Source organism: Cetorhinus maximus, chromosome 22 (assembly GCF_964194155.1).
Source record: "Cetorhinus maximus chromosome 22, sCetMax3.hap1.1, whole genome shotgun sequence".
Classification (NCBI taxonomy): Eukaryota; Metazoa; Chordata; class Chondrichthyes; order Lamniformes; family Cetorhinidae; genus Cetorhinus; species Cetorhinus maximus.
Window position 1 is genome coordinate 35,834,683 of NC_135900.1, and position 27,814 is coordinate 35,862,496.

General features: G+C 41.4%; 1 protein-coding gene across 2 annotated transcripts in view; it reads left to right on the forward strand.

Annotated features, from left to right (window-relative positions):
• LOC144696600 (dedicator of cytokinesis protein 4-like) overlaps positions 1-27,814 on the forward strand; it is a 391,455-nt gene that overhangs the window by 206,114 nt on the left and 157,527 nt on the right. For both annotated transcript variants that reach the window (XM_078568091.1, XM_078568092.1), the window contains exons 14-21: positions 8,795-8,919; positions 12,268-12,430; positions 18,120-18,226; positions 19,532-19,685; positions 22,080-22,177; positions 22,291-22,374; positions 22,841-22,941; positions 25,521-25,602. In XM_078568091.1, the coding sequence (XP_078424217.1) occupies positions 8,795-8,919; positions 12,268-12,430; positions 18,120-18,226; positions 19,532-19,685; positions 22,080-22,177; positions 22,291-22,374; positions 22,841-22,941; positions 25,521-25,602 (914 nt within the window). The remainder of the gene's footprint in view (positions 1-8,794; positions 8,920-12,267; positions 12,431-18,119; positions 18,227-19,531; positions 19,686-22,079; positions 22,178-22,290; positions 22,375-22,840; positions 22,942-25,520; positions 25,603-27,814) is intronic.

Here is a 27,814-nt window from a genome sequence, read left to right on the forward strand (position 1 = left end):
GTCAAATGGGCAGATAAGTGGCAGATGGAATTTAACCCTGAAAAGTGTGAGGTGATACACTTTGGAAGGAGTAATTTGACAAGGAAGTATTCAATGAATGGCATGGCACTAGGAAGTTCTGAGGAACAAAGGGACCTTGGCGTGTGTGTCCATAGATCTCTGAAGGCGGAGGGGCATGTTAGTGGGGTGGTGAAAAAGGCATATGGGACACTTGCCTTTATCAATCGAGGCATAGATTACAAAAGTTGGGAGGTCATGTTGGAGTTGTATAGTACCTTGGTGAGGCCGCAGCTGGAGTACTGTGTGCAGTCCTGGTCGCCACATTATAGGAAGGATGTGATTGCACTGGAGGGGGTGCAGAGGAGATTCACCAGGATGTTGCCTGGGATGAAACATTTAAGTTATGAAGAGAGGTTGGATAGACTTGGGTTATTTTCGTTGGAGCAGAGAAGATTGAGGGGTGACTTGATCGAGGTGTACAAGATTCTGAGGGGCATGGACAGGGTGGATAGGGAGCAGCTGTTCCCCTTAGTTGAATGGTCAGTCACAAGGGGGCATAAGTTCATGGTGAGGGGCAGGAGGTTTAGGGGGGATGTGAGGAAAAACTTTTTAACCCAGAGGGTAGTGACGGTCTGGAATGCACTGCCTAGGAGGGTGGTGGAGGCGGGTTGCCTCACATTCTTTAAAAAGTACCTGGATGAGCACTTGGCACGTCAAAACATTCAAGGCTGTGGGCCAGGTGCTGGTAAATGGGATTAGGTAGGTCAGGTGTTTCTCACGTGTCGGTGCAGACTAGATAGGCTGAAGGGCCTCTTCTGCACTGTGATTCTGTGAACTGCATCCCATTACTGATGGCCACACATTCTGGAATTTTCTCCATCTCCCTTTTTTCCTTAAATTCCATCCCTTGATGAACTTTTTGTCATCCTTCTGAATGTCTCCTTATATTGTCCATTTTTCCTCTGATAGTATCTAAGTGCCTTGGGAAACTTTTCAATGTGGAAGTTGTTCTATAAATGCAAGTTGTTCTTGAGCATGTGAGTCAAGCAACAATAGAATACTGAGAGAATGCAATATCGCGAGAAATGGTGAGAAACCAAACCAAGGCTCTATCAGGTGAAAAAATATAAGACCCCTTGGCAATAATTGAAGAAGAGCATGAGAATTCAACCCAGTTTTCTCACGAATATTCTTCCTCAACACACATCACCAAAAGCAGATTTGCGGGTCATTTCACTTGTGGGACCTTGCTTGCTGTGTGCTGATTGGTTGCTGTGTACATAAGTGAGTGCACTGCACTTGTAAAAGTAATCTATCGTTAGTTAAACACTTTGGGATATCCTGAGAATGTGGTAAGAGTTTACTTATGTATAGGTTCAACAATGGCCTCTTGCCTCAAGTGTTGTACTGGTACACATGTGACAACTGACAAGATTGCATTATAGGCATTGTGTTCATTCTTCTGATTTAATCTTCATGAGACATTTAGGAATGCACCAAAGTATATAGTACAATTTTATCACCAATTCTGTTTCCCAAATGACCACTTTACTGTTTTTATTTTGTCAGATAATGAAGTTAAACTTAAATGATTTCTCTCAGCTCATGTTAATTATAAAATTCTTGCATAAAAATGATCTACCGGTGCCCTAATTTTCCTGAAAGGAAGTAATTGCTTCTCCATCTGTGTCATGCTTCCAACCCATAAAGAACCAAACATTGAATTTTATTGCAGAAGCTCCAGTGAAACATATTTTTAACTGTGTGTCATGCTTCTTCAATGAGCTTAGTTTTATCTGTACCTTTTATTTTATTCTGGCCATGGGAGGAAGGGGAATCATGGACCGATTTGCCCGTCAGACAGCAATCTATTTTTTTAACTTGTGGAATGGAAGTGTTAGGTATAAATCAGTAAGCTACAATCGAGTAATCTGAAGCAACTATTACAATTTTATGGGTTTCCTTTCATGGTTTTCATTCCAGATATTTTTGGCTTTAGTGTTTCAGACTGCTCCCATGGGCAAGCGCCACCTCCCTCCATCCCAGAAACTGTTTCCACTTGCCAAATATTACAGATTACCATAGCTACTGGTCCTATATTGTGTCTACGTGGAATCTTCCTAGTCTTTGGAAGACAGCCAAAAACACTACACCAGATCTTATTTTAGACTTGTATAACAGCAGCTTGCTTTTAGATAATGCCTTTAATGTAGTAAAACATGAAGTGCTTAACAAGACCATGATCAAATCATTTAAGTTTAACTTAGTTATCTGACAAAATAAAAACACTAAAGTGGCCATTTGGGAAACAGAGTTGGTGATAAAATTTGACACTGAATCACATAAGGAGACATTAGGAAAGGTGACCAAAACCTATGGGCCCTGACAACAGATCTAAGTGATCCCATAACCAATGGATCAGATGTAAGCTCTGCAGTCCTGCAACACCCAGTCGTGAATGGTGGTGGACAATTAAACAACTCACTGGAGGAGGAGGCTCCACTTATATCCACATCTTTGATGATGGGGGAGCCCAGCATAGCAGTGCAAAAGACAAGGCTGAAGCATTTATAACCATCTTCAGGCAGAGGTGCCGAGTGGACGATCCATCTCGGCTTCCTCTGGAGAACCTCAGCATTACAGATGCCAGTCTTAAGCCAATTCAATTCTCTCCACGTGATATCAAGAAATGGCTGAAGGCACTGGATACTGCAAAGGCTATGGACCCTGACAATATTCCAGCAATAGTACTGAAGACTTGTGCTCCAGAACTTGCCATGCCCATAGCCAAGCAGTTCCAGTTCCAGTTCCAGTGCAATACTGGCATCTACCTGGCTATATGGAAAATTGCTGGCTATGCCCTGTGCCCAAAAAAGTAGGCCAAATCCAACTGAGCCAATTACTGCCCCATCAGTGTACTCCCGATCATCAGCAAAGTGATGAAAGGTGTCGTCGACAGTGCTATCAAGTGGCACTTGTTCAGCAGTAACTTACTTACTAATGCTACGTTGGGTTTCGCCAGGGCCATGCAGCTCCTGACCTCATTACAGCCATGGGCCAAACATGGACAAAAGAGCTGAACTCCAGAGGTGAGGTGAGAGTGACTGCTTTTGATATTAAGGCAGCATTTGACTGAGTGTGGCATCAAGGAGCACTATCAAAACTGGAGTCAATGGAAATCAGATGCAGTGGTGGGGAGGAGGGGGAACTCTCCACAAGTTGGAGCCATACCAAGCACAAAGGAAGATGGTTGAAGTCTTTAGAGGTCAATTATCTCAGGCCTGCGACATGTTCCATTCTTGAGGAGGGTGTCATAAGCCCAACCACCTTCTGCTGCTTCATCAATGACCTTCTCTCCATCATATGGTTAGAAGTGGGGATGTTCGCTGATGATTGCACAATATTCTGCATGTTTACGATTTGTCAGACACTGAAGTGGTCCATGTCCAAATGCAACAGGACCAGGGCAGTAACCAGCTTGGGCTGATAAATGGCAAGTAACATTTGTGCCACACAAGTGCCAGGCAATGACCATCTCCAACAAAAGAGAATCTAACCATCTCGCCTTGACTTTCAATGGCATTACCATCGCTGAAACCCCCCTCTATCAACATCCTGGGGAATTACCATTGACCAGAATCTGAACTGGACCAGCCATATAAATACTGTGGCTACAAGAGCAGGTCAGAGACTGGGAATTGTGCAGTGAGTAACTCACCTCCTGACTCCCCAAAGCCTGTGCAAGGCACAAGTCAGGTATGTGATGGAATACTCTCCACTTGCCTGGACGAGTGCAGCTCCAAGAACATTCAAGAAGCTCGACACCATCCAGGTCAAAGCAGCCCATGTGGTGGACACCCAATCCACAACCTTAAATATTTACTCTCTCCCACACCAGTGCACAGTGGCAGCAGTGTGCACCATCTACAAGATGCACTGCAGCAACTCATCAAGATTCCTTCAACAGCACCTTCCAAACCCAAGACTTGTACTACCTAGAAGGACAAGGGCAGCAGATGCATGGGAATACCACCACCTGCAATTTGTCCTCCAAGCCATGCATCATCCTGACGTGGAACTATTTTGACATTCCTTGGGTGCGGTGGGTCAAAATCCTGGAACTCCCTTCCTAACAGCACTGTGGGTGTACCTGCACCACACGGATAGCGGCTGTTCAAGAAGGCAACTCACCGCACCTCCTCAAGGGCAGCTGGGATGGGTAATAAATGCTGGCCTAGCCAGCGGTGCACACTCCCCATGAAGGAATAAATAAGAGGGTCTAGGAGGGGTAAAGAGAAAATAAGCTAAATAGAAAGAACAAAAGTGGAAATAGCTTAATGGGCTCGGATCTGAAGTGACAGCCAAAATGTGTGTGGGAATGGACACAGGGAAAGTTGAAGTTACATAGGTCTAGTTACATAAAAATTATGATACACAAAAACATGATTGTACATGTGAAATAGGAAACAGATGGTGATAATAGGCAAGAGTCCAGAATTAAAGTCAGAGGTCTGGTGGAATAATGATAACTTTGGTCAGGTGGAATCAGCATGAAACTTCAAGCAGCTGTTGTCAGTGAAGCAAGTGAATTCCAGCAGCTGTTTGAGGTTAGAGTATCGAAGGATACACTGAAGTATTTCCATTGGAATGAAGATTTACAAGGTGTTAAGACTCTCATGCAAGGGAGAAAAATGATGAAGTTGAGGGACACCATAAAATCCAAAAGCAGCTGGGGTTTGCTCTTCTGGTATCCTGGCCAGGAACAGACTGAAGCTGAAAAATCAGCAGACCAGTGATCAGTCACAGGCAGAGCAGGAGGCTGAAGTGTCTCAGTCGCACCAGTGGTAGAGGAAGGGCAGTAAACTGATCAAAGATACTTGAAATATCACCGAAGAGCAGCATATCGGGGACAGAAGTTGGGCACCGGTAGCCAGCGGAATCTGAGAGGTCTCATACACTCGCCCACCTGCCAGAATCTCAGCCATCAGCATACCACAGCTGCTGCCAGCAGCCCACCCTGTTCATGGATTTCCCCTCCACAGGCATGGCATGGCATCTGTGACCACCGTTTATTTTATAAAATTGACTACCTCTTCAGAAGGTGCCTCAAGAAAAAGGTGCCCACGCATTTCCTCCTCTGATAGTGGGGCTGCCATCCTTCCAAAGCCACAGGTCCTCTGGCTTGTGGCCTTAGCAACCTGACATCCTTAATCGGATGTCTCGAGAAAGATCTCCCTGGCAGGCGAGTTACACCCAGTGAAGGGCTGGAATTTGGAAATAGTCCCAACTCATGTTTATGTTCTAAGACTCTAAGATTCCCCCTGAAGGAGCAACTCCAGTTGGCTGGGTGAAAACTTCCAATACAAAGTATTCCTCAACTAGATATTCTATTCAAACCGAAAAGAAAATCTGTTTCGTTGTAGGATGAATTTCTGTATTCACATTTTCTCCATCCTACAGAGCTCCCATTTCAGATAAGGAGCATCAGATGCTAACCCATTCACATTGGTGGCCAGGGCAATCATCTGAGTTCAGAATGTAAATCATGGGGAACATCAGCTGTCCAAATGCAATGAAGTCCAGTATTGTGATCAGTGGGCCATTACCAAGTTGTGTTGATTGCAGTGCCTCTTTATTTGGCAACCAGAATGATCCTGGATATCTATTTGGATGACTTCCTTGGAGGTACTCATTGACTGGCTTCATCACTAGAATATTTGCTGACTGGCTGAAGCTCTCTATAGATGAGTGATAACATGTTAAAAATGGATATGTCCTGCAGCAGTTGTGGTTTTTTCAATGTTTAATGCTTTGCCTGTAATGGAACTAAATTGACCTAAAGAGAACTGATACATGCAAACAGGATGTTCATTCATTCATTCATTCATCATGAGATAACAAACTCTGCCAGTAGAGGGCAGCAGGCACTTTTTATCACAATAACTGCGTAGGTAGTTTTACATGAATGCAGAATTGGGACATAGTTTGTGTGTGGGAGTGCATTGAAACCACTTCTCCCTTCGATAATGCTGTCCTTTATATTTTTGCATTGTAACAAAGAGAATCAAATATTCAGAGGAGACATGTTCATTGAAAGCTTAACAAGTAAATAAACTGCATCATAGGACATATGGAGAGCAGGAAGGTATGGGGCTTTGTACTGAGTTAATGATTTCATTGGAGACTGCAACAATGCTGCTGCAATGCACTTCAACATTCCAAGTTTGGGAGTGTGAAAAATGAGCAGTGATCTCACTCCTGATTGTAGTCATGCAAATTCTAAGAGAAAATTGTCAAGTGAGGAGTGTGATAGCCAAAGTGGGGATTGCTTTTTAGAATACATCCAGGGCTATTTCCTAGATTGGTTTGTTTCAAGTCCAACAGGAAAGAAGCATTCCGTTATTTAGTTAGAGGAATTAAAGTCTTGATTTAGACTTGAATGTAGGAGGGTTGATCAGTAAGTTTGTGGATGACATGATGACACGAAAATTGATGGGATGGTAAATAATGAGGAGGATAGCCTTAGATTACAGGAGGATATAGACGGGCTGGTCAGATGGGCTGATCAGTGGCAAATGGAATTTAACCCAGATAAGTGTGAGGTGATGCACTTGGACAGGACAAACAAGGCACAGGAATACACGATGAATGGTAGGACCCTGGGAAGTACCCAGGATCAGAGGGACCTTGGTGTGCATGTCCACCAGTCCCTTAAGGTAGCAGGACAGGTAGATAAGGTGGTTAAGAAGGTATCTGGGATACTTGCCTTTATTAGCCGAGGCATAGAATATAAGAGCAGGGAGGTTTGCTGGAACTGTAAAAAAAAAAAATTCGATGGTTAGGCCGCAGCTGGAGTATTGCGTGCAGTTCTGGAATCCACATTATAGGAAGGATGTGATTGCGCCAGAGAGAGTGCAGAGGAGATCTACCAGGATGTTGCCTGGGCTGGTGAGTTTTAGTTATGAGGAGAGATTGGTTAGACTGGGGTTATTTTCCCTGGAGCAGAGGAGATTGAGGGGGGACATGAGGGGCATAGATAGGGTAGACAGGAAGGAGCTTTTCCCTTTGGTGGAGGGATCAATAACCGGGGGTATAGATTTAAGGTAAGGGGCAGGAGGTTTAGAGTGGATGTGAGGAATAATTTTTTCACCCAGAGGGTGGTGGGAATCTGGAACTCACTGCCTGAAAGGGTGTTAGAGGCAGAAACCCTCATAACATGTAATCAGTATTTGGAAGTGCACTTGCAATGCCATGGCATACAAGGCCTAGTGCTGGAAAATGGGATTAGGATAGTTAGGTACTTGTTTGACCGGTGCAGACCTGATGGGCCGAAGGACCTTTTTCTGTGCTGTCGACCTCTATGATTCTACCATTATAAAGTCAACTAAGTGACTGATGTGGTGCAATTAATGAAAAGACACTGAAGGGTGCAAATTAATACAGACCCTGCGATTCAAATGCAAGTAGATTGAAAAAAAGTCAATGGGAAATTGGGGTTTTATTAGGAGGAGTATAGCGCACAAGGATGAAGTATTGCTTGTGAATTTGTACATGATATTGGTTTTGTCACAATTAAAATAGTGTATGCCGTTTTGGATACACTATTACGGAGAGTGCATTAAAGCCATCGAGAGCATTCGGCATAAGTTGATTGGGCCAGGGATGGAAATCTGCCGTTTTGAAGAGAACCTTGAAATATTGGGACTATTTTCACTGGAACGAAGAAGGCTAAAGGCAGATGTTATAGTGGTTTATAAAGTAGTAGAGAGTTTTGATAAGAGTGAGTAATGCGATACTCTTTCCTAGAGGACATGTTGATACAGGGTCATCAATTTAAAACTGATAAGAGAGGTGAGGAGAAATTTTTGTAGATAGCCATTGAAGCATGAAATGCTTTGTCATGTGGAGTGGTGAGACTGAGAGGCTAGCTTTAATTTAAGGGGAAATTGGGTAAATATTTGAAGCAGAAAGAGATACATGGCTATGGGGAGAGTGCAGTGAACTGGTTTGGATCGCTCCCAGGCAACATGGAATGATTGTCCTCCATCTCTGCTGTAAACCTGTATGGCTCTATACAATGGAATATCCTATTTATGCACACACAGAATATCCCCTTCAAGGGGGTATAAAGGACTCCTGCCGTATCTGGAGCTGTTGCCTAGGTTAATGTGTAGAATCATACGGCACAGAAAGAAGTCATTCAGATCACAAGACTGTGCCAGCTCCGAGTTATCAGTCAGTCCCACTTCCCTGTTCTTTCCCCATAGCGCTGCATATTTTTCCTTTGCATATGTTGTGGCATTTAGGAGATCCTGGACTGGGAGGTACAATGCTCGCACTGTCTGTTTTATTTACATAAAGTTTACCACAATTACACTTCAGTCTCATAAATGGAATGTTTCTCCCTTCCATGAAGAAATGAAACAGCTTTAAGCTTGACATCTTTGCCTTGGGGGAGACATCTGGTTTTCCCCTCGACTACCGAGTTCCAGATCCCAGGTCCACTATGATCTGCCAAATCCAATCCAAGATTATCTTCACTGGGATCAGAGAGAAAATTGTAAGAAAAATTATCCCAATTATATTTAGACCCTATCTTAACACAACCTGGGAGCAGGCCAACTACCTGCCTCTTGGCTATTGTTGATGCATAATTCAGACCAACCCAGGTACAGGTTTGAAAATAAAGGGAAGCTTATTCAACATAAAAATTACAGAAATCCTTATTTTTTTTTAATGAACCTCTTAATAAAATGTATCTCTTAATATTGCATATTTTGTCTTGTTTACCCAGGTGACATCAGAAATGACTTGTATGTGACACTGGAGAGAGGGGAATATGAAAAAGGAGGCAAGAGTGTGGCAAGGAATGTGGATGTTACCATGTATGTTTTAGATAGTGAGGGGCAGGTTCTAAAGGTAAATAAAATTATTTTTTTTTCCATTCTTTAGCATTGATATTTTTGAACAGTTTAAGTGCAATATTTTACCAGGAAAGTCCTCCCTCAAAAGTCTATGAGAATAATGTATGTCAAAGCTGTCAAGTATATTGGTATCACTGTATATTGTGCCCATAATTTCCAACACAATGGCTTCCTGTTCTCCATGTCCAGCAGAAGAATCCAGCTGCCCCTGAAGGTAAAAAGGAAGAAGTAAGAACATTAAACAGGAGTAGGTCATTCAGCCCCTTGAGGTTATTCAGCCATTCAATTAGATCATGACTGTACCTTAACTCCATTTGCCCTCCTTGATTCCATTGCCCTTAATACTCTTGTCTAACAACAATCTATCTTTCTCACTTCTGAAATTTTTTGTTGGCCGATTTCAACAAGTGTTTTGTGGGAGAGTTCCAGATCTTGACTGTGGGAAAGTGCTTTCTAACATCAATCTTGAATGGCCTGACTCAAACTTCAAGGTCATGCCCCTTAGTTTTGGACTCTCCCACCCGTGGAAATAGTTTCTCTCTATTGTGTCAAATCCTTTACTTATCTCAATTAGATTACCCCTTGCATTTCCTTAAATACGGAAGATTAAGCCTAGACTATGCAACCCATTCCCATAATTCAACCCTTTTAGTTCTAACATCATTCTGGTAAATCTGTGCTGCATTTCCATCAAGGTCTTCCTGAGGTGTGGTGCCTGGGACTCAATGTAATACAGTACTCCAGTTTTCTAACCTGAGCTCTGTACAGCTGTGACATAACTTTGTTCCTTTGGATACCAGTCCACTTGAGATCAAAGCCAACATCCCACTAGCCTTTCCCATTATTTTTTGTAGCTGTTCGCTAGTGTTTAGTAATCTCTGTACTTGGACTCCTAAATCTCTCTGCTTTTCACCATTTAGAAAATGCTCTGATCTAACTTTCTTAGGCCCAAAGTGCATTTTACAAATTGAACATCTCAACATTGCAACTTTTTGTACCCATCTACACTATTTCAGGTACAAACTTAACGTTGTCAACAAAACTTAGATATACAGCAGCCTATTCCTTCATCCAAGTATTTTATAAATATAGTGAAAAGTTGTGGCCCCAGCACAAATCCTTGGGGACAGCATGACTCACCAAATGAGTGTATACCCATTATCTTAACTCTCTGTCTCCTACTTCCTAACTAATTCCTTATCCAAGCCAAAAGGTTGCTTTCAAACCCATGCGCTCTCACTTTACTTAACAGCCACTTTTGTGAAACTTTGTCAAATGCCTTCTGGAAGTCCATATAAATAAAATCCATAGGCACTTCCTTACTTAGCACGTTAGTTACCTCCTAAAAACACTCAGTAAGGATCATTAGACGTGACTTACCCTTTCTTATCGACTCATATTTTCCCAAATGTTTAGTCACCTTGTCCCTAATGATAGATTCTAATTGCCTGCAATTAACAGCCAGCCAGTGTGAAGGGCATATGAAAGGCTCAGCACTGCCAGGATGGGGGCGGGAGGAGGGCAAGCGCTGAAGTCGGCACGGGGGAGCATGGAAGGAAAGCTCCCTGAAGGCAACGAGCTGCCTCAGGGAGCTGACAAATTTAAGTCAAGAAAAACAGAAGGTAAAATTGGGAAAAGTGTCCACGCGTCAGAATGAGACACCTCAACACACAGGTGATGATAAATTTTTTCGAAACCTTTTAATGTTTTAAAAATTAATTACGGAAACCTTATCCCACCCTTGGATGAGGTTTCCTCAAAAATGCAAAGGCCGCCTGGCCAATTCGCCTGACCGCCAACCGTAATGTTGGACGGGCAACGAAAACTCACCATCAATTGCTCCTTTAATGGCTTCTTAATTGTCGGCGGGTGTGCTGCCGACTCTAGCGCTCGCCCACCGACCGAAATATTATGCGAGTGCACAATAATGTCGGGATGCTGACCCGACATCATCGCACGCTATTTCACGCTCGAGCAGGTTGGGCACGCAACCACCCGCTCAGTGAAAAATTCTGCCTATAAGCTTACAATTTCCGAGCTCATCTCTCTCACCCTTCTTTGAATAGTGGGGTGCTGTTGGCAATTATCCAATCCAAGGGGACAATTCCTGAGTCAACAGAGTTTTGGAAGATCATGATGAACACATCAACAATTTCCTCACCTACTTTTAATACCTTGGGATGGAAACCTTAAGATCCTGGCGATTTGTCTATCCTTAATAATGATCTCTCCATCACCATGTTTTTACTTGTATTGAATCTGGTTTGTCCCTGGATTTACATTTGGTTTTCCTTGTATCACTGGTATTTTATCTTCATCCTCTTTTGGGAAGACCAATACAAAGTAGCTGTTTAATAAGTTTCCCATTTCCTGATTCCCAATTACACTAACATCTGCATCTGTGATTAAGGGGCGCACATTTGTCTTTTTCATCTTCTTTCTCATCGTATGTTTGTAAAAACCTTCAATGTTATTTTTGCTATCCCTCGCAAGCTTTTTTTTGCATGCCCTACTAGCAGCTCTTACCACTTCCTTTGTATGCTTTTGTTGTTCCTCATATCTCTCTGTCCAAGGGATCTCTACTGTTCTTTGCTTTTATATAATCTTACCCTTCAGTTTTTTTTCACATTTCCCTTGCTGACCAAGGTTGTTTAATTTTACAAGTAGAGCTCTGGTCCTTTAGGAGCATGGACAGGTCTTGTATCCCACCAAATACATGATTGAACACTTGTTACTGTTCATCCATCAGTTAGTAGTTCTGCCTGCACTATTGTTGTCAATTTCTGCCTCATTTCTACAATGTCAGCCTTGTCTAAATATGAAGTCTTCATTCCTGACTCGCCCTTTTGCCTCTCAGGCTTATTATTAAATTCTATCATATTATAGCCACTGTTAGCAAAGCATTCCCTTACTGTTGGAATATTAACAATTCAGGCTCATTACTCATTATTAAATACATAATGGAAGTTAAGTTCTCTCAAACCATTTTACCAACTCATATATGTTTTTAATCATGTATGTTTCTCAGCTAGCCCCCTATAAATGTTGTGCATTTTTGATAGATGTGATCTCTTTTGTAAAATTGTCCTTAACTTAAAAAGGTTAACAATAAATAGACAATAATAAAATTTGAAGACTTTTTCTATTTAATTAAAATATCAGGGGGAACATATTTGTTTCATATCTGTCAGATTAGATGCTTTCGACAATTCGTTTCTTATTAATATGTCCATTTTATACTCTGAATTCTGCCACAGTTTATTAGATTCTGTTCTGATGTGTGCAAAAATATAGAAGCATCGTAATTGCTTGACCTTCAAAACTGTTTTCCTTCCTCTTACAGGACTGCATTTCACTGGGCTCTGGAGAAGCTCCAGTGAGTGAACATCACTCCTTTGTGCTTTATCACAACAATAGTCCCAGATGGGCTGAGCTGCTGAAGCTTCCTATTCCCGTGGATAAATTTAGGGGTGCACATGTCCGCCTGGAATTCAGGCACTGTTCCAGTAAGCATCATTGAATTATGTACTGAAAACTCCATATAAATAACTAAATACTACAATCCTGTCTGAACTGCAAATATAAATGAAAAAAGGTGGTCTGATTTAATGTAGCCAGCCTACTGAGGAATTATTTCATACGAACATATGAACAAACTGAGTAAGGATTTTATTGTAGATCTCTGCCCATGTTCATTTTTATCCCATGTCTCAGATGTATAGCACAATCACAGTTTCTAGCACGTAGGCCCCTTTCCAGTTTTTGTCAAAATATTCCAGTGTAACTCCTAAAACATGGAAGAGATTAAGATGTGATGGAGCATTGTTTCGTATTCCTGGATTAATGGTTTGACCTTAACGAAAAACGTTCCAGCGGAAATCAGAGGATGACCAGGTCCAATAACATGGCCAGATAATGCCTAAAGGAATAAATGTAGAAAAATGCCTGCATGCATGAGAAACTCTGAATTCCAAACATGATGAGCCAATTGGGTTATTTTGGGTTAATTCTCGAAAGAAGAGATTGAACAGCCTAAATTGTTTTCAGATTGGTCCACTCCTTTAAAATGAAAAACTGCAGACAAAATGTCACTGTTCATGTGGGCTCTGCCTTCCCATAAATCTCCTCGTCGTTAAGGCTGGTGAAGGCTAATTGTAATCAATTGTAGGCAAAGCATAAGCACTTTTTTTTAATGCTAAATGTACGTGCAACTCTTTCCCTGTGTGTGTTGCCATGGATTTTGTTTTGAATTAAGAAAAATGGATAATGATTACATTGAACCTCTGCCTGTGTGGTGATGATTCCACATCTCATTTACATCGTGTTTTGGGGAGGAGGAGCAATCTGGATGGCACTTAAGAGCAGAAATTCAAAATCTATTTTAGGAATAGCTCATTTTTTAACTCTCCACATTTAAAATTAGGGCTGCATTCCATGATCTAACAATGTGCTGATTTCATAAAGATTACCAGACCTGAAACTAAGAGTGCAGCTGGCAATAGCTGTGGAGGTGGTAGCATAGTGGTATTGTCACTGAACTGGTAATCCAGTGGGATTACTACTGGTGGGATTCGAACCCAGGGCATGACCCTGGGTTCGAATCCTACCATCGCAGATGGCGGAATTTGAATTCAATAAAAATCTGGAATTAAAAATCTGATTGTTGTAAAAATCCATCTGGTTCACTAATGTCCTTTCGGGAAGGAAATCTCTCCTTATCTACATGTGACTCCAGACCCACAGCAATGTGGTTGACTCTTAAGATGCCCTCCAAGCAAGGGCAATTAGGGATGGGCCTTATTGGCCCAACCAGTGAGGCCCATATCCCATGAACGAATAAAAAAAATAGCTTCAACCACAAATGGGTGATGCTCCTCTCCCACATGGGAACAAAATGGATGACAGTTTATTTACATATATATAGTTTAGCAGGATTGGGAGTTGTGTGTGGAGTTTTCTGCCCATCAGGAGTTCAGATAGGGCTAAATCGCATTGTAGTGTGGTGGTCCTGTAGGTTAACAGTGCTGCTGGGAAGTTGTTCTTCCTCATGAAGGTTTTTATGATGTAGGCCCTTCTTTCTGCCTCGCCATTCAACTGGGGGTACCTTGGGGAGCTAGTATGGTGCTGGAAGCCTTAAGTGACGACAAATTGGGTGAAGTACTTGTTTGAGAATTATGCACCATTATCCAACAATCTTTGGTCTGGGGTGTCATGGCTTGTGAAAATCTCCTTCAATGCCCTCACCACTGCCTCTGATTGTCATGTACAGTTGCTTCAGCTAAATCCATCAGGAGAAGTAGCCCACCACAATGAGGAAAGATCTGCCATTGAAGATGAATAAATCGATGTCCAACTGCTCCCTCGGCCTGGTTGGGAACTGTGTGGGGATAAGGGGCTCCCTCTGGTCCTGCTTGTGTAGTGCACATGCCTGGCAGTTTGCTAACATGTCCTCAATTGCCTGTGAAATGCCTGGCCACTGCACTGATTGGCCTGTGCCTCGTATTTAGCATTGCCCAATTTTTGCCCTTGGTGCGTGTCCCCGCACCATCCCTGGTCTTTCTTGAGAAAGTGCTGCAGGGGTTCTGTGACTTGTGCCAGGTTGGGTAAAACTTTTGCCACTGGTTCACCATACCCAGGAATCTCCAGAAGCTCAGAATTGAGGATGGAATTGGGAACTCGCTGAAAGCTTTTATTTTTTGTGGCTCCACCGTGATGCCTTTGTTGCCGATGATGTGTCCTGAGAACTCGGAGAATTTGCGTTTCTCAGCCCTGTTTACTGCAAGCATTCTAGGACTGCCGTGAGCCTTTTGTAATGTTCTTCTACTGTCAAGCTGTGGACTAGAACATCGATCGTATGGCAGATGACACCATCTAGGCCTTGCAAAATGACCGACATCATGCGTTGAAAGATTTCCGGTGCGGAGGTGATTCAAAACCATAAGAGGTTGAAGCAGAAATTACCAAAGGGAGTGGTGAATGTGGTCAGCAATCTGGACTTTTCATCTAGTGGAAATTGGCAAAAGCCGCTGTTAGCATCGAGGTTTGAAAACACTGTGCTTTTAAAGAGTTTGGTCAGGCTGTTGTCAACCGAAGACGTTGGGTGGACTTCTCTCGCCACAGCTTTATTAAGCTTGTGTCAAGTCAACACAGATATGGATGGACCTGTTTGGTTTTGGGACTGGGGTCGTCCCGGAACACCATTGGGTTGGCTCAGTGAAGGGGGTGATGACACTCATTTTTTGCCATCTCGTCCAGCTGTTGCTGCATTTGCTTCATGAGTGTATGGGCTATTTCTCGTGGCTTGAACAGACACATGGGCTTAGCATCCTTCCTCAGTATAAGCCTGTATGCGGCCCTCAGCCACCCCAATCCAGTAGAGAGTTTCAGGAACTCCTTTTTAAATTTGGAACCAGGTCCTTGCTGGTGGATCTCGTAAATTTTCTGCAGGAGGTTGAGGTTGATGCAGGCTTTTTGGCTTAAAGGGAACGTACTGAGGTGAGGACAACGAACAGGGTGTCTCGTATTCTCTTGTTTTTGTACCTAGGTGTCTCCCTGTAGAGTCCCTTTCACCAGAAGTTTGATGTCACCTGCTCTGTACAGCTATGTTGTGGGTCACCATCCATGGTTCCTTGTCCGAGAGGACTGTAACACAGGCTCTTTTCCAATTTAAAATTTGTAAGACAACCGTTAACCGAGATGTCTGCGTTCCAGAACAAAAATCCCTTATCTTTGACCTCAAGAAGCATAGTTATGTTTCCTCTTGATGTGAGTGTTGATCTCATAAATCATCTTAGGATCATCTGAGAGTCTGATTGTGTTAGTTTTGCTAAGCTTTCCAAAGTGTCAAATGTCATTGTAATTAAAACACTGTGCTGAGGCTGCCAGACACATTAATCATACCTTTGGGGTCACTTGGCTCTACAACCCTTGCATGGCCGCCCGCCGTCTGGTGATCGGTTAGGGTATTGCTTCCCTTGGCTTAGAGTGTGCCTGGTCCTCTGCCGTTCACCAGCTGGACAATGGGAGTTGCTCTGTACCATAACTTGCTTTTGCCCCTTAAGATGGATCTGTGCTGTTGACAGGTTTTGGATTGCCTGACAACCTGAATGGCCTTGTTGAGGATCAAATCTTCCTTAACTTGAAGCATGTCTGAGAGTGCATCATCCACCACGCCGACAACAATTCTGTCCCTAATTAGCTCAGATTTCAGGTTACTGTCGTCACTGCTTTATCATTCTGTACAGCTCATTAATGGAGTCAGCAGGTTTTGTTCTTGGCTGTTCGACATGCTCGTTAAACTTTGCTCTTTCAAGGATCTTTTTACTGCTCAAATTAAAATGTCAAATGGTTTTAAAACTTTGCCACATTTTGCTGAGGATTCACTGATTCCTTGTCCAGCTATTATATAATCAGCTATTGGACCTACCAAATAAAGCAGCGTTTTGACCTGTTCAGCCTCTGTCTCGTTGTCTAGACGTGAAGCAATCATATATCGAAGGAATCTCTTTCTGCAAAGTCCCCAATTTTGTGACTAGTGTGGGCATTGAATGAGTCCAAACTGGTCTGCTAAGGTGGATTTTTGATCCATGGTCATCACATTTTAAATATGTGTATAGCTTCAAATGCTGTAAGGAAATCCAAGTTGGAGCTGCCATATGCGTCTTCTCAATGAGATTTCCTGCGCTTGTCACTTTTGGCAGGCTCCACAGCAATGGCGGTTGTGATTTCTGTGTTTTAAAATTTTCAGCAGCAACTCCATGGATTGACTGTTCTGAGTCTTCCCCGCAGTATCTAAGTATTATGAAACGGTCGATTCCTGGATTTTTGCTGGGTCTTTTAATTGACAATTATTTGTTCTTTAATTTTTTGTTCTCCTGTTCGGAGTGAGCTTGGCTGCCATGTGACCAGGCACCAGCTCAGAACTTGGGCTGTTGACGCAGTGTTTTAAAATGGCAATTCTGACTGTGCTGACTTGAAAGCTTCTTCAAAACTGGGCAAGAATAAGTTTTTTCGTTCACCCTTGTTAGGTCTTCTGACTCTGCACCCTCTGGGTATTAAAGCTGGACTTCCAGGGGATTCAATGGAGTCCTCTTCTGCAGTGTGGAGTTATATTTCTGCCTTCTGCTTACATTCCTGCTTTGGAGCTATTCACTGGTGATCTCCTTCTGCACCTTCATTTCTGGTGCTTTTCATCAGGCCACAATGCTGCTCTTTTAATTTTCCATGTTATAAACTTCTTCTCCAGTCCCTGTGAGGTCCTGGGTTGTTCTGATAGCTGTCACCATGTTCTAAGATGTTGTGTGTATTTCAGTAGGCCTCACGAAGAGGTTCTGAGCCTTGTATATTTTAACAGTAGGTGTTTATCAATTACTAGTAACAAGATACATATACAGAGTATAAAGTCTAAGCTAAGAGCTGTCTCCATGTTGCCTCTACACACATCTCTGCCCAGTACAATATTTCCCTCTAGACTCGAATCATGTGTCCCTTTACGTCACATTGTGGGTGGTACTGTACCCAGCTCCACGTTAATCCGTTAATGCCAGACCCTTACACTACATGTTTAATTAAAATTACATTTGTTACTAATCTGGCAATGGTTTCTACTGTGACTACATTGGACATCAGCATGTAACAGTGCCTAAAATGAGGACATTCTTTTTCACATGAAAGCATTTCATTGAAGAGATTAATTCTCCCATATTTATGTCAGGAAAAAGACAACAGTTTAGTTGCCACCCTGTGTCGGCAGGAATTAAATTCCCGAATTGATAACGGTTCCAGTTTTTCCTTTGTGTTTGTGACAATTGCTACTGCCCTTAATCCAACACCGAAAAAGTTTGATGAAATATCCACCCTTTCAAATAATTGAGGCTATCAACACAAAACCCTAATTATCATCTCATTCATAGGGGAAAACTATATCTAAGCCCTGGGGAATAACAAGGCAGATCAAAAGCTGGTTAGCACTTTAAACGTCAGTCCCAACCTCAAGAGGAAAGGAAAGAACACTGGAGGTTTCTATAAAACAGTTTGAAAACCTACAGCTTCTCAGAACAATATTTCATTTTTACTTTTCTCAGAATAAACCTGAACGTTAAGATCCAATAATATTTCTGTTTTTTGCCTGTTACACAGCCCTTAGGTAGGAGATCTTCACTATAGCTCTTGCACATTCTTATTTTTTTTTCCTAGCAAAAGAAAAAGGAGAAAAGAAGCTTTTTGGGTTCTCCTTTGTTCCGCTGATGCAAGAAGATGGCAGAACATTGCCAGATGGTATTCATGAACTGTTAGTCCACAAGGTAATTGCACTTTGAGTATAATTCAATCAATAAGCGTTGTAATAGTAACCAGAATAAAATTGCACTACATCTGTATGGACAATACCAAGAATCAGCCACTCTGAAACAACAGTAAGTAGTTCCAAGCACCTTGGTGCTAAGATTCTGTTGTGTTCAGCAAATGGAAATGATGATAAAGATAAAATAGATGGGTCAATGTAATAATTTTGGAGCATTTCCTGACCACTGAATTTAGAAGAAAAATCATTTAGTGGAAATTTGCTAATTATGTGCAAGGCTGCTCTACATATAGTTCAAGGTAGCAGGAAACAGACAATGTGATTATGGGTTGTATTTGTACAGGGACAGGAAATAAAAAGTGATGCTGCTGTAAAAGGCACTGGTTTGACATGATGCAGAGTACTGCATGTATTGATCACAAACAAAATTTTATTGCTCATAATGGTACATCATAAAGTAACCAGGATGCTGCTAGTCTTGGGTATCGTAACAATGAGAAAATATTGAGGAGATTGAGCTTGTTCTTGCCGGAACAGAATATTACGTTTGGCAAGGCATTAGTCAGTGAGAGGTAAACCTGATCAGCCTTAAAAGGAGTGGCACATTCCCAGACTGTGACACATGGCAGGCTGTGTGTTATTGTCTGAGTTGTGACTTGGCTGCTGGTGGATCTGGAAAGGCTATATTTAATTCCCATTCCCTTGCTGCCCTGATAAGACGATGGGGGACTGCCTTGTTGAACCAATGAAGCCCTTGAAGTGATAGTGCTTCCCTCCATTGCACAACTTCCTTGATTACTAAAATGGTGGGCAGTGCTGGATTTTCGCAGCATCTGGGACAGGTAGGGATGGAGATGCACTCATAATGTTATGGACATCCACCAGCTCCACATAAATTATATGCACTATCACTGACCTTAATCTTTAGTAAGCTCAGTGCTGGAGGGTGCCATCGGGCTCAGTCCCAGCATAAATGTCAGGATTGTGGCCTACGTATTTTGTTTTCTGTGTTCTTATATCAGTGGCACTCACCTGTGGCCAAGGATATGATTGCAAAATGGTTAATGCTACATTATTACTACTTCCCATGCTCAAGATATATGATTCTCAACCCATCCATTTAATCAATCTCAAAAAGCCTACACTACTGTTAACTGTGTACAAACGTGTAGCAGATACACAGTCTGCATTGCTTTAAATACCACCTGTGGCAATGCAGTTTGACAACCGTGCACTGACGATGCTTCTTGTTATAACATCGTGACTTGACAAAGGTAGCTAAAACTTGCAAATTTCTATTTTACAGTGTGAAGAAAACACCAACTTTCAGGACCCTGCTTGCTACCTCAAACTTCAGTATTGTAAAGGGAATCTCCATGGCAACAGTCAGCCTGTCAAAGCTTCCAAAGAGACTTTTTGGATCTCATCTTTTCTGTGCTCTACTAAGCTCACTCAGAATGGTAGGGAAATGGTGTAAATGTACTTTCTGCTTTAAGTTCTTTGATTTGGCTGTGTTTGGGGCTCAGTTCCTGTCCACTGACATGTTGAAAAGAGAGACAGTGCTGATGAGGATGAATCTTGAACTTGGGACTCAAGTTATGTAGCGTGGTTTGCAGAACTGAGCTTGTTTTCATTTGCTGAGAGGATATATAAAAATTCTAACAGCTCTAAGTTGTCGGGTTTACCTGCCTTTACATCATTTAACATTATTACTTGACCAATGAAATGACTTAGCCATTCATCACCAAATATACTATATGGAAAAACAGTACAAGTCCTTCTGTTTGTATGTATTGTAAAAGACTAATATGGTCTCCAGTGTATTCCCAGACAGTGACACATTGCAGGCAGTGTGTTATTGTCTTACTTGTGCTTGGGCTGCTGCCCATTCCCTTGCTGTCCTGCGAAGATGGTGGTGGGCCGCCGAATCAATGAAGCTTTTGTGGTGCTGGTGCTCCTAGAATGGTGATAGATAGGGAACTTTTGGATATTGCCACAGTGACGATGAATGAACAGTGATATATGCCCCTGGCAGAATGGTATGTGGTTTGCAGGGGAACTTGGAAATAATGGTTTTTCTATGATGTTGCTGCTATTGTTTTTCTCATTGGTAGAAGTCTCAGGCTAGGAAGTGCCGTCAAAGTAACCTAGGTAAGATTATACGGTGCACCCTTTAGATAGTATGTACGACAGCTACAACAGTAGAGGGCGTTAATATTGAGCCCAGTGAAAGAGGTGCAGATCAGGTGGGCTGCTTTGTCCTAATTGGTGTTAAGCTTCTTGAGAGTTGTTGTGGCTTTCAGGTTTAATGGTGAGTTTGTCATCAGATACCTGACTTGATTCGGGTGGTAGAGGATCTTTGAAGGGTGAGGAGTTGAGGCACTCTTGGGAGATTGGCAAGCATCTTTCCTGCTCTTGTAGCTGTCATGTTGAGGACTCAGCTACAACGCTGTCATTGAAGATTTGGGGGAAATGGCTGGGCTTTTCTAATTTGAAATGATGAATGCCAGGCATTCATGTGGTGCATTTGTCAGCCCAAACCTCAATGTTGTCATGTCCTGTTGGTTTGTACCATGCATCAATACATCAGCAGTTGAGGTGTTTGCTGAAGATTATGTTCTGCTTTATTCACAACTTTTCTATTCCAATCCTGTTAGGGACCATTGATGTTTAAAGAAGGAATCTGAACATCCGGCAGTGCCGGGCTGGGAGGTGGGGAGTCAATGTTGGGGGAGGAGGGGGGTGCAGAGGGAGATGGTTGGGGAAACTCTTTCGAGTTACCAACAGTCACAGATTGCAACTTCTTTCGAGTACAATCACAGTTCTTGGTTTTTCCGGGAGTGGGACATGAACCCACAACCCTCTGATTCAAAGGCGAGGGTGCTATGAACTGAGCCACAGCTGACACCTCCCAAGATGCATTTCTGCCACTGGGGAATGAAACACGCAGCCAATTAAAATATTTATGGCCCCTATTAGGGGTGATTTAGAGGGCCCGCCAATGGACCAGCATCTGCTGTGTGTGGAGTCTACCAGTTTCATGCAGCTGGAGACTCCATGACCTTTGGAAGAGGGCCCATGAAGGAAAGTCCAACCCAGTGACCCAAATACATGGAGGCTTTCCCCTCAATTCCCTGGGATCTTCCACCCTTGGCCATATAGTACCTTTAAATTATGCTGACCCCTCTGATAGATCTCCATTTCGAGGCCCCTGTGGGGCTGCTGAGGCTTCAGAGCCCTCTGATTGGGTCAGCAGCATGTAAACCCACCTGCCGCCCTGAGGGCAGTGAGCTTGGAGCTGGCCAATTAAGAGGCCGTGGCCTCCTCTGAGAGTATCGCTCTACCAGTTTGGCTCCTGTTAAGTGTGGGTTTGAGACCTCGAATTGGTCCTGACATCAGGGTCCAGAAGCCGACAGTAAAATCCTGCCCATAATTTCATTCCTCTTTCTAATTTGATTTATTTTTAACAACGCATGTTGAATTTTGAAGTCAAGCAAAAAACCTGTTGTCCCGGCACTAGTTGGGCCTGTGGAGTGAGTATTCAACGCCAACAGCCTAACTCTGATTAAGGATCATAAGATGTGAAAAGTTAGCTTCAGCTTTATCCTTCAACAGCTGCTGCCTGAATGGAATATTTCTAGCACTTAGTTTTATTTACTGTGTATAAAAGCTGCTCATCTGTATATGAGCAACGCTGCTGAGTTTACTTGCACTCCCTTTTGGCTTGAAAGGAGAAACGAAATTTTAATTTCAACTGTTGCAATTAGACTATACAGGATTGAAATAATTGTAATATTGTTTCATTGTTCCATTTTAAAGACATTTATTTACCTTTTTAACATTCTACTTTTTAGGAGATTTACTAGACTTTTTGAAATGGAGAGCCCACCCAGAAAGAATATGTGACATCCTCTCAAAATTCAAAGATATAGATGGTGCGGAAATAGTTAAGGTAGAAAGCATGGTATAATTTGATACATCCCCAGCATATTATGTATGTAAAATTATCTTTTATTTGTTGGGAAGACCAGGCATTCTAAATTCTCAATTGAATTCCTTTTGTAGTTTCTGCAAGATACATTGGATGCATTATTTGGAATTTTGGATGAAAATCCACAGAAATATGGATTGAAGGTTTTTGATTCATTGGTGAGTATCTTTGCAATTTCGCTTTGGAACAACCTGAGATGATATGCAACAGTGATCTGACTAATCCACATTGAATCCTCTCGTAATGAATGATACTCCTGTGTTTTACACTGGATTCTAATTTAAAAACAATTTACCATCGATTTTAACGATAAATTCCAGTTATCTTTGTCCTTTTTGGAGGATTTAATGTCATCATAAGAAAGTAAATTATATATAGTGTATGTTTATTTTATTGTACCTCCCTGTAACCGATTAGGGCATCTTTTTAATCCTTTCAGCTGTTGGACATCCATTCACCTGAACCAGTGCATTTCCTGACCGATTACCCTGTCCTCTGAATAATTTAGCCTTTTGATTTTAATTTGCAGATATCAAGTTTTCCAACCGAATTTCCAATTAACTGATCCCATTGAAATATATTTGTAAGAACATTTTTTGTTTCAAATACAATTGTCTATTACAGGTTCATATAATCAATTTGCTGCAGGACATCAAGTTTCAGCATTTTAAGCCAGTCATGGATACGTACATAGAGAGCCATTTTGCAGGAGCATTGGCTTACAGGTACTGTCTAGTGGGTTTGCTTCCTATTTCTCATTGTGTTGCACTTTCTCTGGGTTCCTTGTATTTGAAGAATGCTGTCTGATGTTCCTAATAGATTTTCATCTCTCGTACATTAGAAATGAATTCCCTATTTGAATAGTCCAATATCCCCAATTTTCCAGTAAGTACTGTCAACTTGATTGTCAGGCATTTTTCATTATGTGTTTGCTCAATGTGTTCAATCTTATGCTTGAAAATCTTCCCTTTTTACGTTGGTGCCACCACTCCCAAACCACCAATGTGTACGCATAAGGTTGTAATGAAATTTCAAAATCACTAGAAGATTCCGTAAAATGGCATTGTTTCCACAGGAGTGGAAACCAACCGACCAACCTATTTGTTGGTAGAACAAGATTGTGGCTAGTTGATAGTTGTGATGGCGAGCTCATACATAGCGCTTCACTGGTGCACTAAGGTTACCTGCAGTATAAAGAGAGAGGATTTAGGCCTTTGCCTTTATACAATGTACCTGATGCATTGACCTCTAAAAACACTATTGTTTATTTATATATTTATGGTTTAACTATATCACAATACTGCCTCAATAATCTATTCCAGCCAACTCTCAGTCGAAGTCATAGTTTTGACAAATGTATTCTGATATCCACAAAACTCGCCACATAATTATAGTTCATTACAGCTGTGTTTAAAAAGTGTTGGTGAGAGCAATATTCCACATTTCCCAGTTAAGATGCCCTGTAAGTTAATGAAAAAGTGTCAACATAGCAATTATATAGTTGGAATATCGGAGGCCCAAGCTCTGTGCATTGAGTGAATGTGAATTCATTTCCATGATTCCTACATAAAGGCACCAAATTGAGTCATAGAGGTCTACAGCACAGAAAAAAGCCCTTCGGCCCATCGAGTCTGTGCTGGTCAAACAAGTACCTAACTATTCTAATCCCACTTTCCAGCACTAGGCCCATAGCCTTGTATGCCATGGCATCGCAAGTGCGCATCCAAATACTTCTTAAATGTTAAGAAGGTTTCTGCCTCTACCACCCTTTCAGGCAGTGAGTTTCAGATTCCCACCACTCTCTGGGTGAAAAATTCTTCCACACATCCCCTCTAAACCTCCTGCCCCTAACCTTAAATCTATGCTCCCTGGTTATTGATCCCTCCACCAAGGGGAAAAGTTCCTTCCTATCTACCCTATCTATGGCCCTCATAATTTTATACACCTCAATCATGTCCCCCCTCAATCTCCTCTGCTCCAGGGAAAATAACCCCAGTCTATCCAAACTCTCCTCATAACTAAAACTCTCCAGCCCAGGCAACATCCTGGTAAATCTCCCCTGCACTCTCTCTAGTGCAATCACATCCTTCCTATGATGCAGATTCCAGAACGGCGCACAATACTATAGCTGTGGCCTAACCAGCATTTTATACAGTTCCAGCATAACCTCCCTGCTCTTATATTCTATGCCTTGGCTAATAAAGACAAGTATCCCCTGATAAGATGGAGCTGTAGACATGAACTACTATATAGTATTTGATTCCCAGTGCAAGTACCCAGCAGTCACTTTGCAATATATAACATTTATTATCCCTGTTGAAGCTGTTTCATGATGGCCATCTCCCTAGCACTACCAGAGATAGTTGATTTAATCATAAACCACTAGCATATAAATCTATACTAAATTTTGCCATATGATTCTAATATGAGCTTCAAACCCCATAGCCCATCTATCACCATTACCGCCTATTTTCCTCTCTAATATGACCTGCCAGAATCATCGTCTCACTACCACATCACAGAGGTAATCTTTATACAGAGAATTCCACAGCTGGCATCGTCAGTCCTATTCAACTACCACACCATAACATCGATTTTCAAAATTCGCTCTAAATCATACCTCCAAAAATGTTCTGTTGCTACTGCTTATTGTTCATTTGTGTCCTCTGTAAAGGGAAGTTATTTAAGTTAAATGTGTCATATGACTAGAACTTATGTTAAACATGGGTTGTACCTTGGTTAGGCCCCATTTGGAATACTGTATCATATCAAAGGAAACAGAGGAATTGGGTTGGTGCAAAAAGATTCACCAGGATGATGCAGAAACTTAGAAGATATATTTATCATGAAAGGCTGAAGAGGCTGAGGCTCTTTGCTATAGAAAGACAAGGTGGAGAATGACCTGATAGAGATCTTCAGGGTAATGAAAGGATTTAACAGGGTAGACATAGAATTTTTTTTTTCTACTTGTGGGGAATGAGCATATATCATATAAACATATAATATCATATATAAATGAGATATCAATCACTAATAAATCAAATAGGGAGCTCAAGAGAATTGATTTCACAAGGACCACACTTATCTAAAAAAAAAGTAAAGGAAATTAGAGCAAACTTTGCAACAGGCTGTTCTTTGAGCATCGTAGCAATTGGCTTCAGAACATTGTTGATGGAGACAAGCTAGAATAGTAACTGGCCTACCTATCCCATTAACACAGAACTAAAGAAAAGTGTCTTTTTAAAAACAATATTCAGTTACTATGCCTTTTTCTTGTAACACCACAATGCTTTAAATGTTTCAGGGACCTTATAAAAGTGCTGAAAAGGTACATTGATCGGTCCATAGAAGCAGAGCGCCAAGAGCATATTCAGGATGTGCTGAGAGTAAGTGCATCCACCAATAAGTGTTAATTATTTTTTTAAATGGGCTTGTTCAACACGTTACAGATAGATTTCAACCTTTTATTTTACTACAGCAATGAACCTTGGAGACGTACTTCACTTACTGCATGATTGAGTACTTGCAGTATGTGCCAATGAGATAACACTGTTGTGGTTCAGGGAACTTGTACTAAACTCATAAAACCCAACGGCCCAGATTTTGTAGTAAGGATAAGTGTGAGGCTATCAATGCTTCTTATTAAAAGTTAATTGGAAGCAACTTCCAGTCCACAACTTAAATGCACAAAGCAGAAATTTGCGGTTGGAAATATTATTGTTGGAGAGGTTAAAATAAAGTAATTGTTTATGGTTTTCTCTTTGACTCTTTAATCGCTTTCTTAATCCCATCTTTCTTGCCCTGCCTCTTGCTTTCTCTACAAGATTTTACATTGAATTAAATATTCTAACTTTAACTTCCCAGTTTAGACACTGCATGTCTCAGTAAGGATTCTTTGGTCCAGTTGAACAGATACATTGAGGGTTAACTTGGTCTAAGCCAGCAGCAAAAAAACAGGCTCATAGAGGGACCAACAATCGATTTTTCACTGCACCTAATTTTCATTCCACTGTGGTTCACAGAATGATAGGTCAAACACTTTTTGAGTCCTAGATCCAGTGTCGCTTTTATTTGGTTTGAAATTAAAAATCTTGGCAATATTTTTGAAGTCAACAGAAAATACAAATTGGTGTGGTGGAAAATCAGTTGTGAATTCACTATGAGACCATTTGACCCTGCAGGCGTAGACTAATTTCACCCCTGCTGTTGCTTGCTCTGTTCACACAGGTCCCAGATACCCTTTGGAGGGTGCCACGCAGTTATGACTGACAACTGCAAATCACAGTGTAAGTGGAATCATAATGAACGACAAACAATGTTCATTCTCCGCCAACTGCCAAATCTGGGCCATTATGATTTAATGTGGAATAAATATAAAGTTGTGTTTCCTAATGAACTTTGTACATATTAATTCTTCAAACATGTTGAAAATGTGACTTGATGTCCAGTTAATTCATGATTTGTAATGCTGTTTTTGTAACACGGGAAGGAAGGCAAGAAATCCAAGTGTGTGGTTACCATGCTAATACAGCCAGAGAAGCCTGAGCTATTGTGATTATTAGTAGCCCTGTTCCAAGATGAAAGTAATACTTTTTAAACAGCTTAAATGGTGAAGTATCACTCGAGCTTCTCTATGAACTTTGAATAATGCTAATTACCCAACTTGTCCATCTAATCATATATAATACATAAATTCCTGTAAATAATTATAGAAAATTGCAATGTAAATAAAATATTGAATTTGATCTGAAATATGATATTTCATATTGCAATGCATAGAAGTTACTTCGTATTAAAGAATATCCTGCGATATTGCCCATGGAAACTTGGGACAAAGTTAACTAATGTCAGAGTTCATCAGTGAAGCTGTTAGTTATGGGGATCTGAAGCTTCTGGAGTACTGATAGTTGAGAAAGTGTAGAGCTGCATGTTTGACAGGAAGCTTTATAGTGCAAAAATCCCATCCAGACACCACTCAGAGCATGCTACCAAATAAGGAGTTTCTGACAACTAAAGCATACCTAACACATTATTGACTACTTGCCATTACTAGCTTATATCAGACTAACAAACACTATTTAGTGATTGTAATCATGAAAAAAAGAATATGATGGAAGAGTCATGTTAGCAGTAGTCTTAGAAGTTTTTTAAACATTCTATTTGTCTGGGAATCATGTCCTGCATTTCCAATAGTAATTTAAACTCCGATTCCTATATTGTATCCTGGTAGGGGTTTAAATAATAGGGGAGGGAACCTTTTAATAGGAATGTTCCAATATTGCCATTGAAATATGAAAATTAGTTTCAGGGACCTAATAATACAGATACAGAGTGGAAATAGATAAGTGCTAATTTATTTTGGGTTGGGTGTACACATGGTTGACCACCAATGCATTTGAATATGATTGCATGTACCTTAACTAAACCCATAATAAGTCCAGCTTAAACAGACCCACTGTACTAGTATTTCTAGGAATCAATTTCTCTTTTTTGAAGAGCTTGTATACCACAACTGGCCAACTGCCAGTTTATTGCAAGTAACTGTTGAGGATATGAATAATGGAATACTGTAAAGGCAGTGTTATGATTAATATCTTC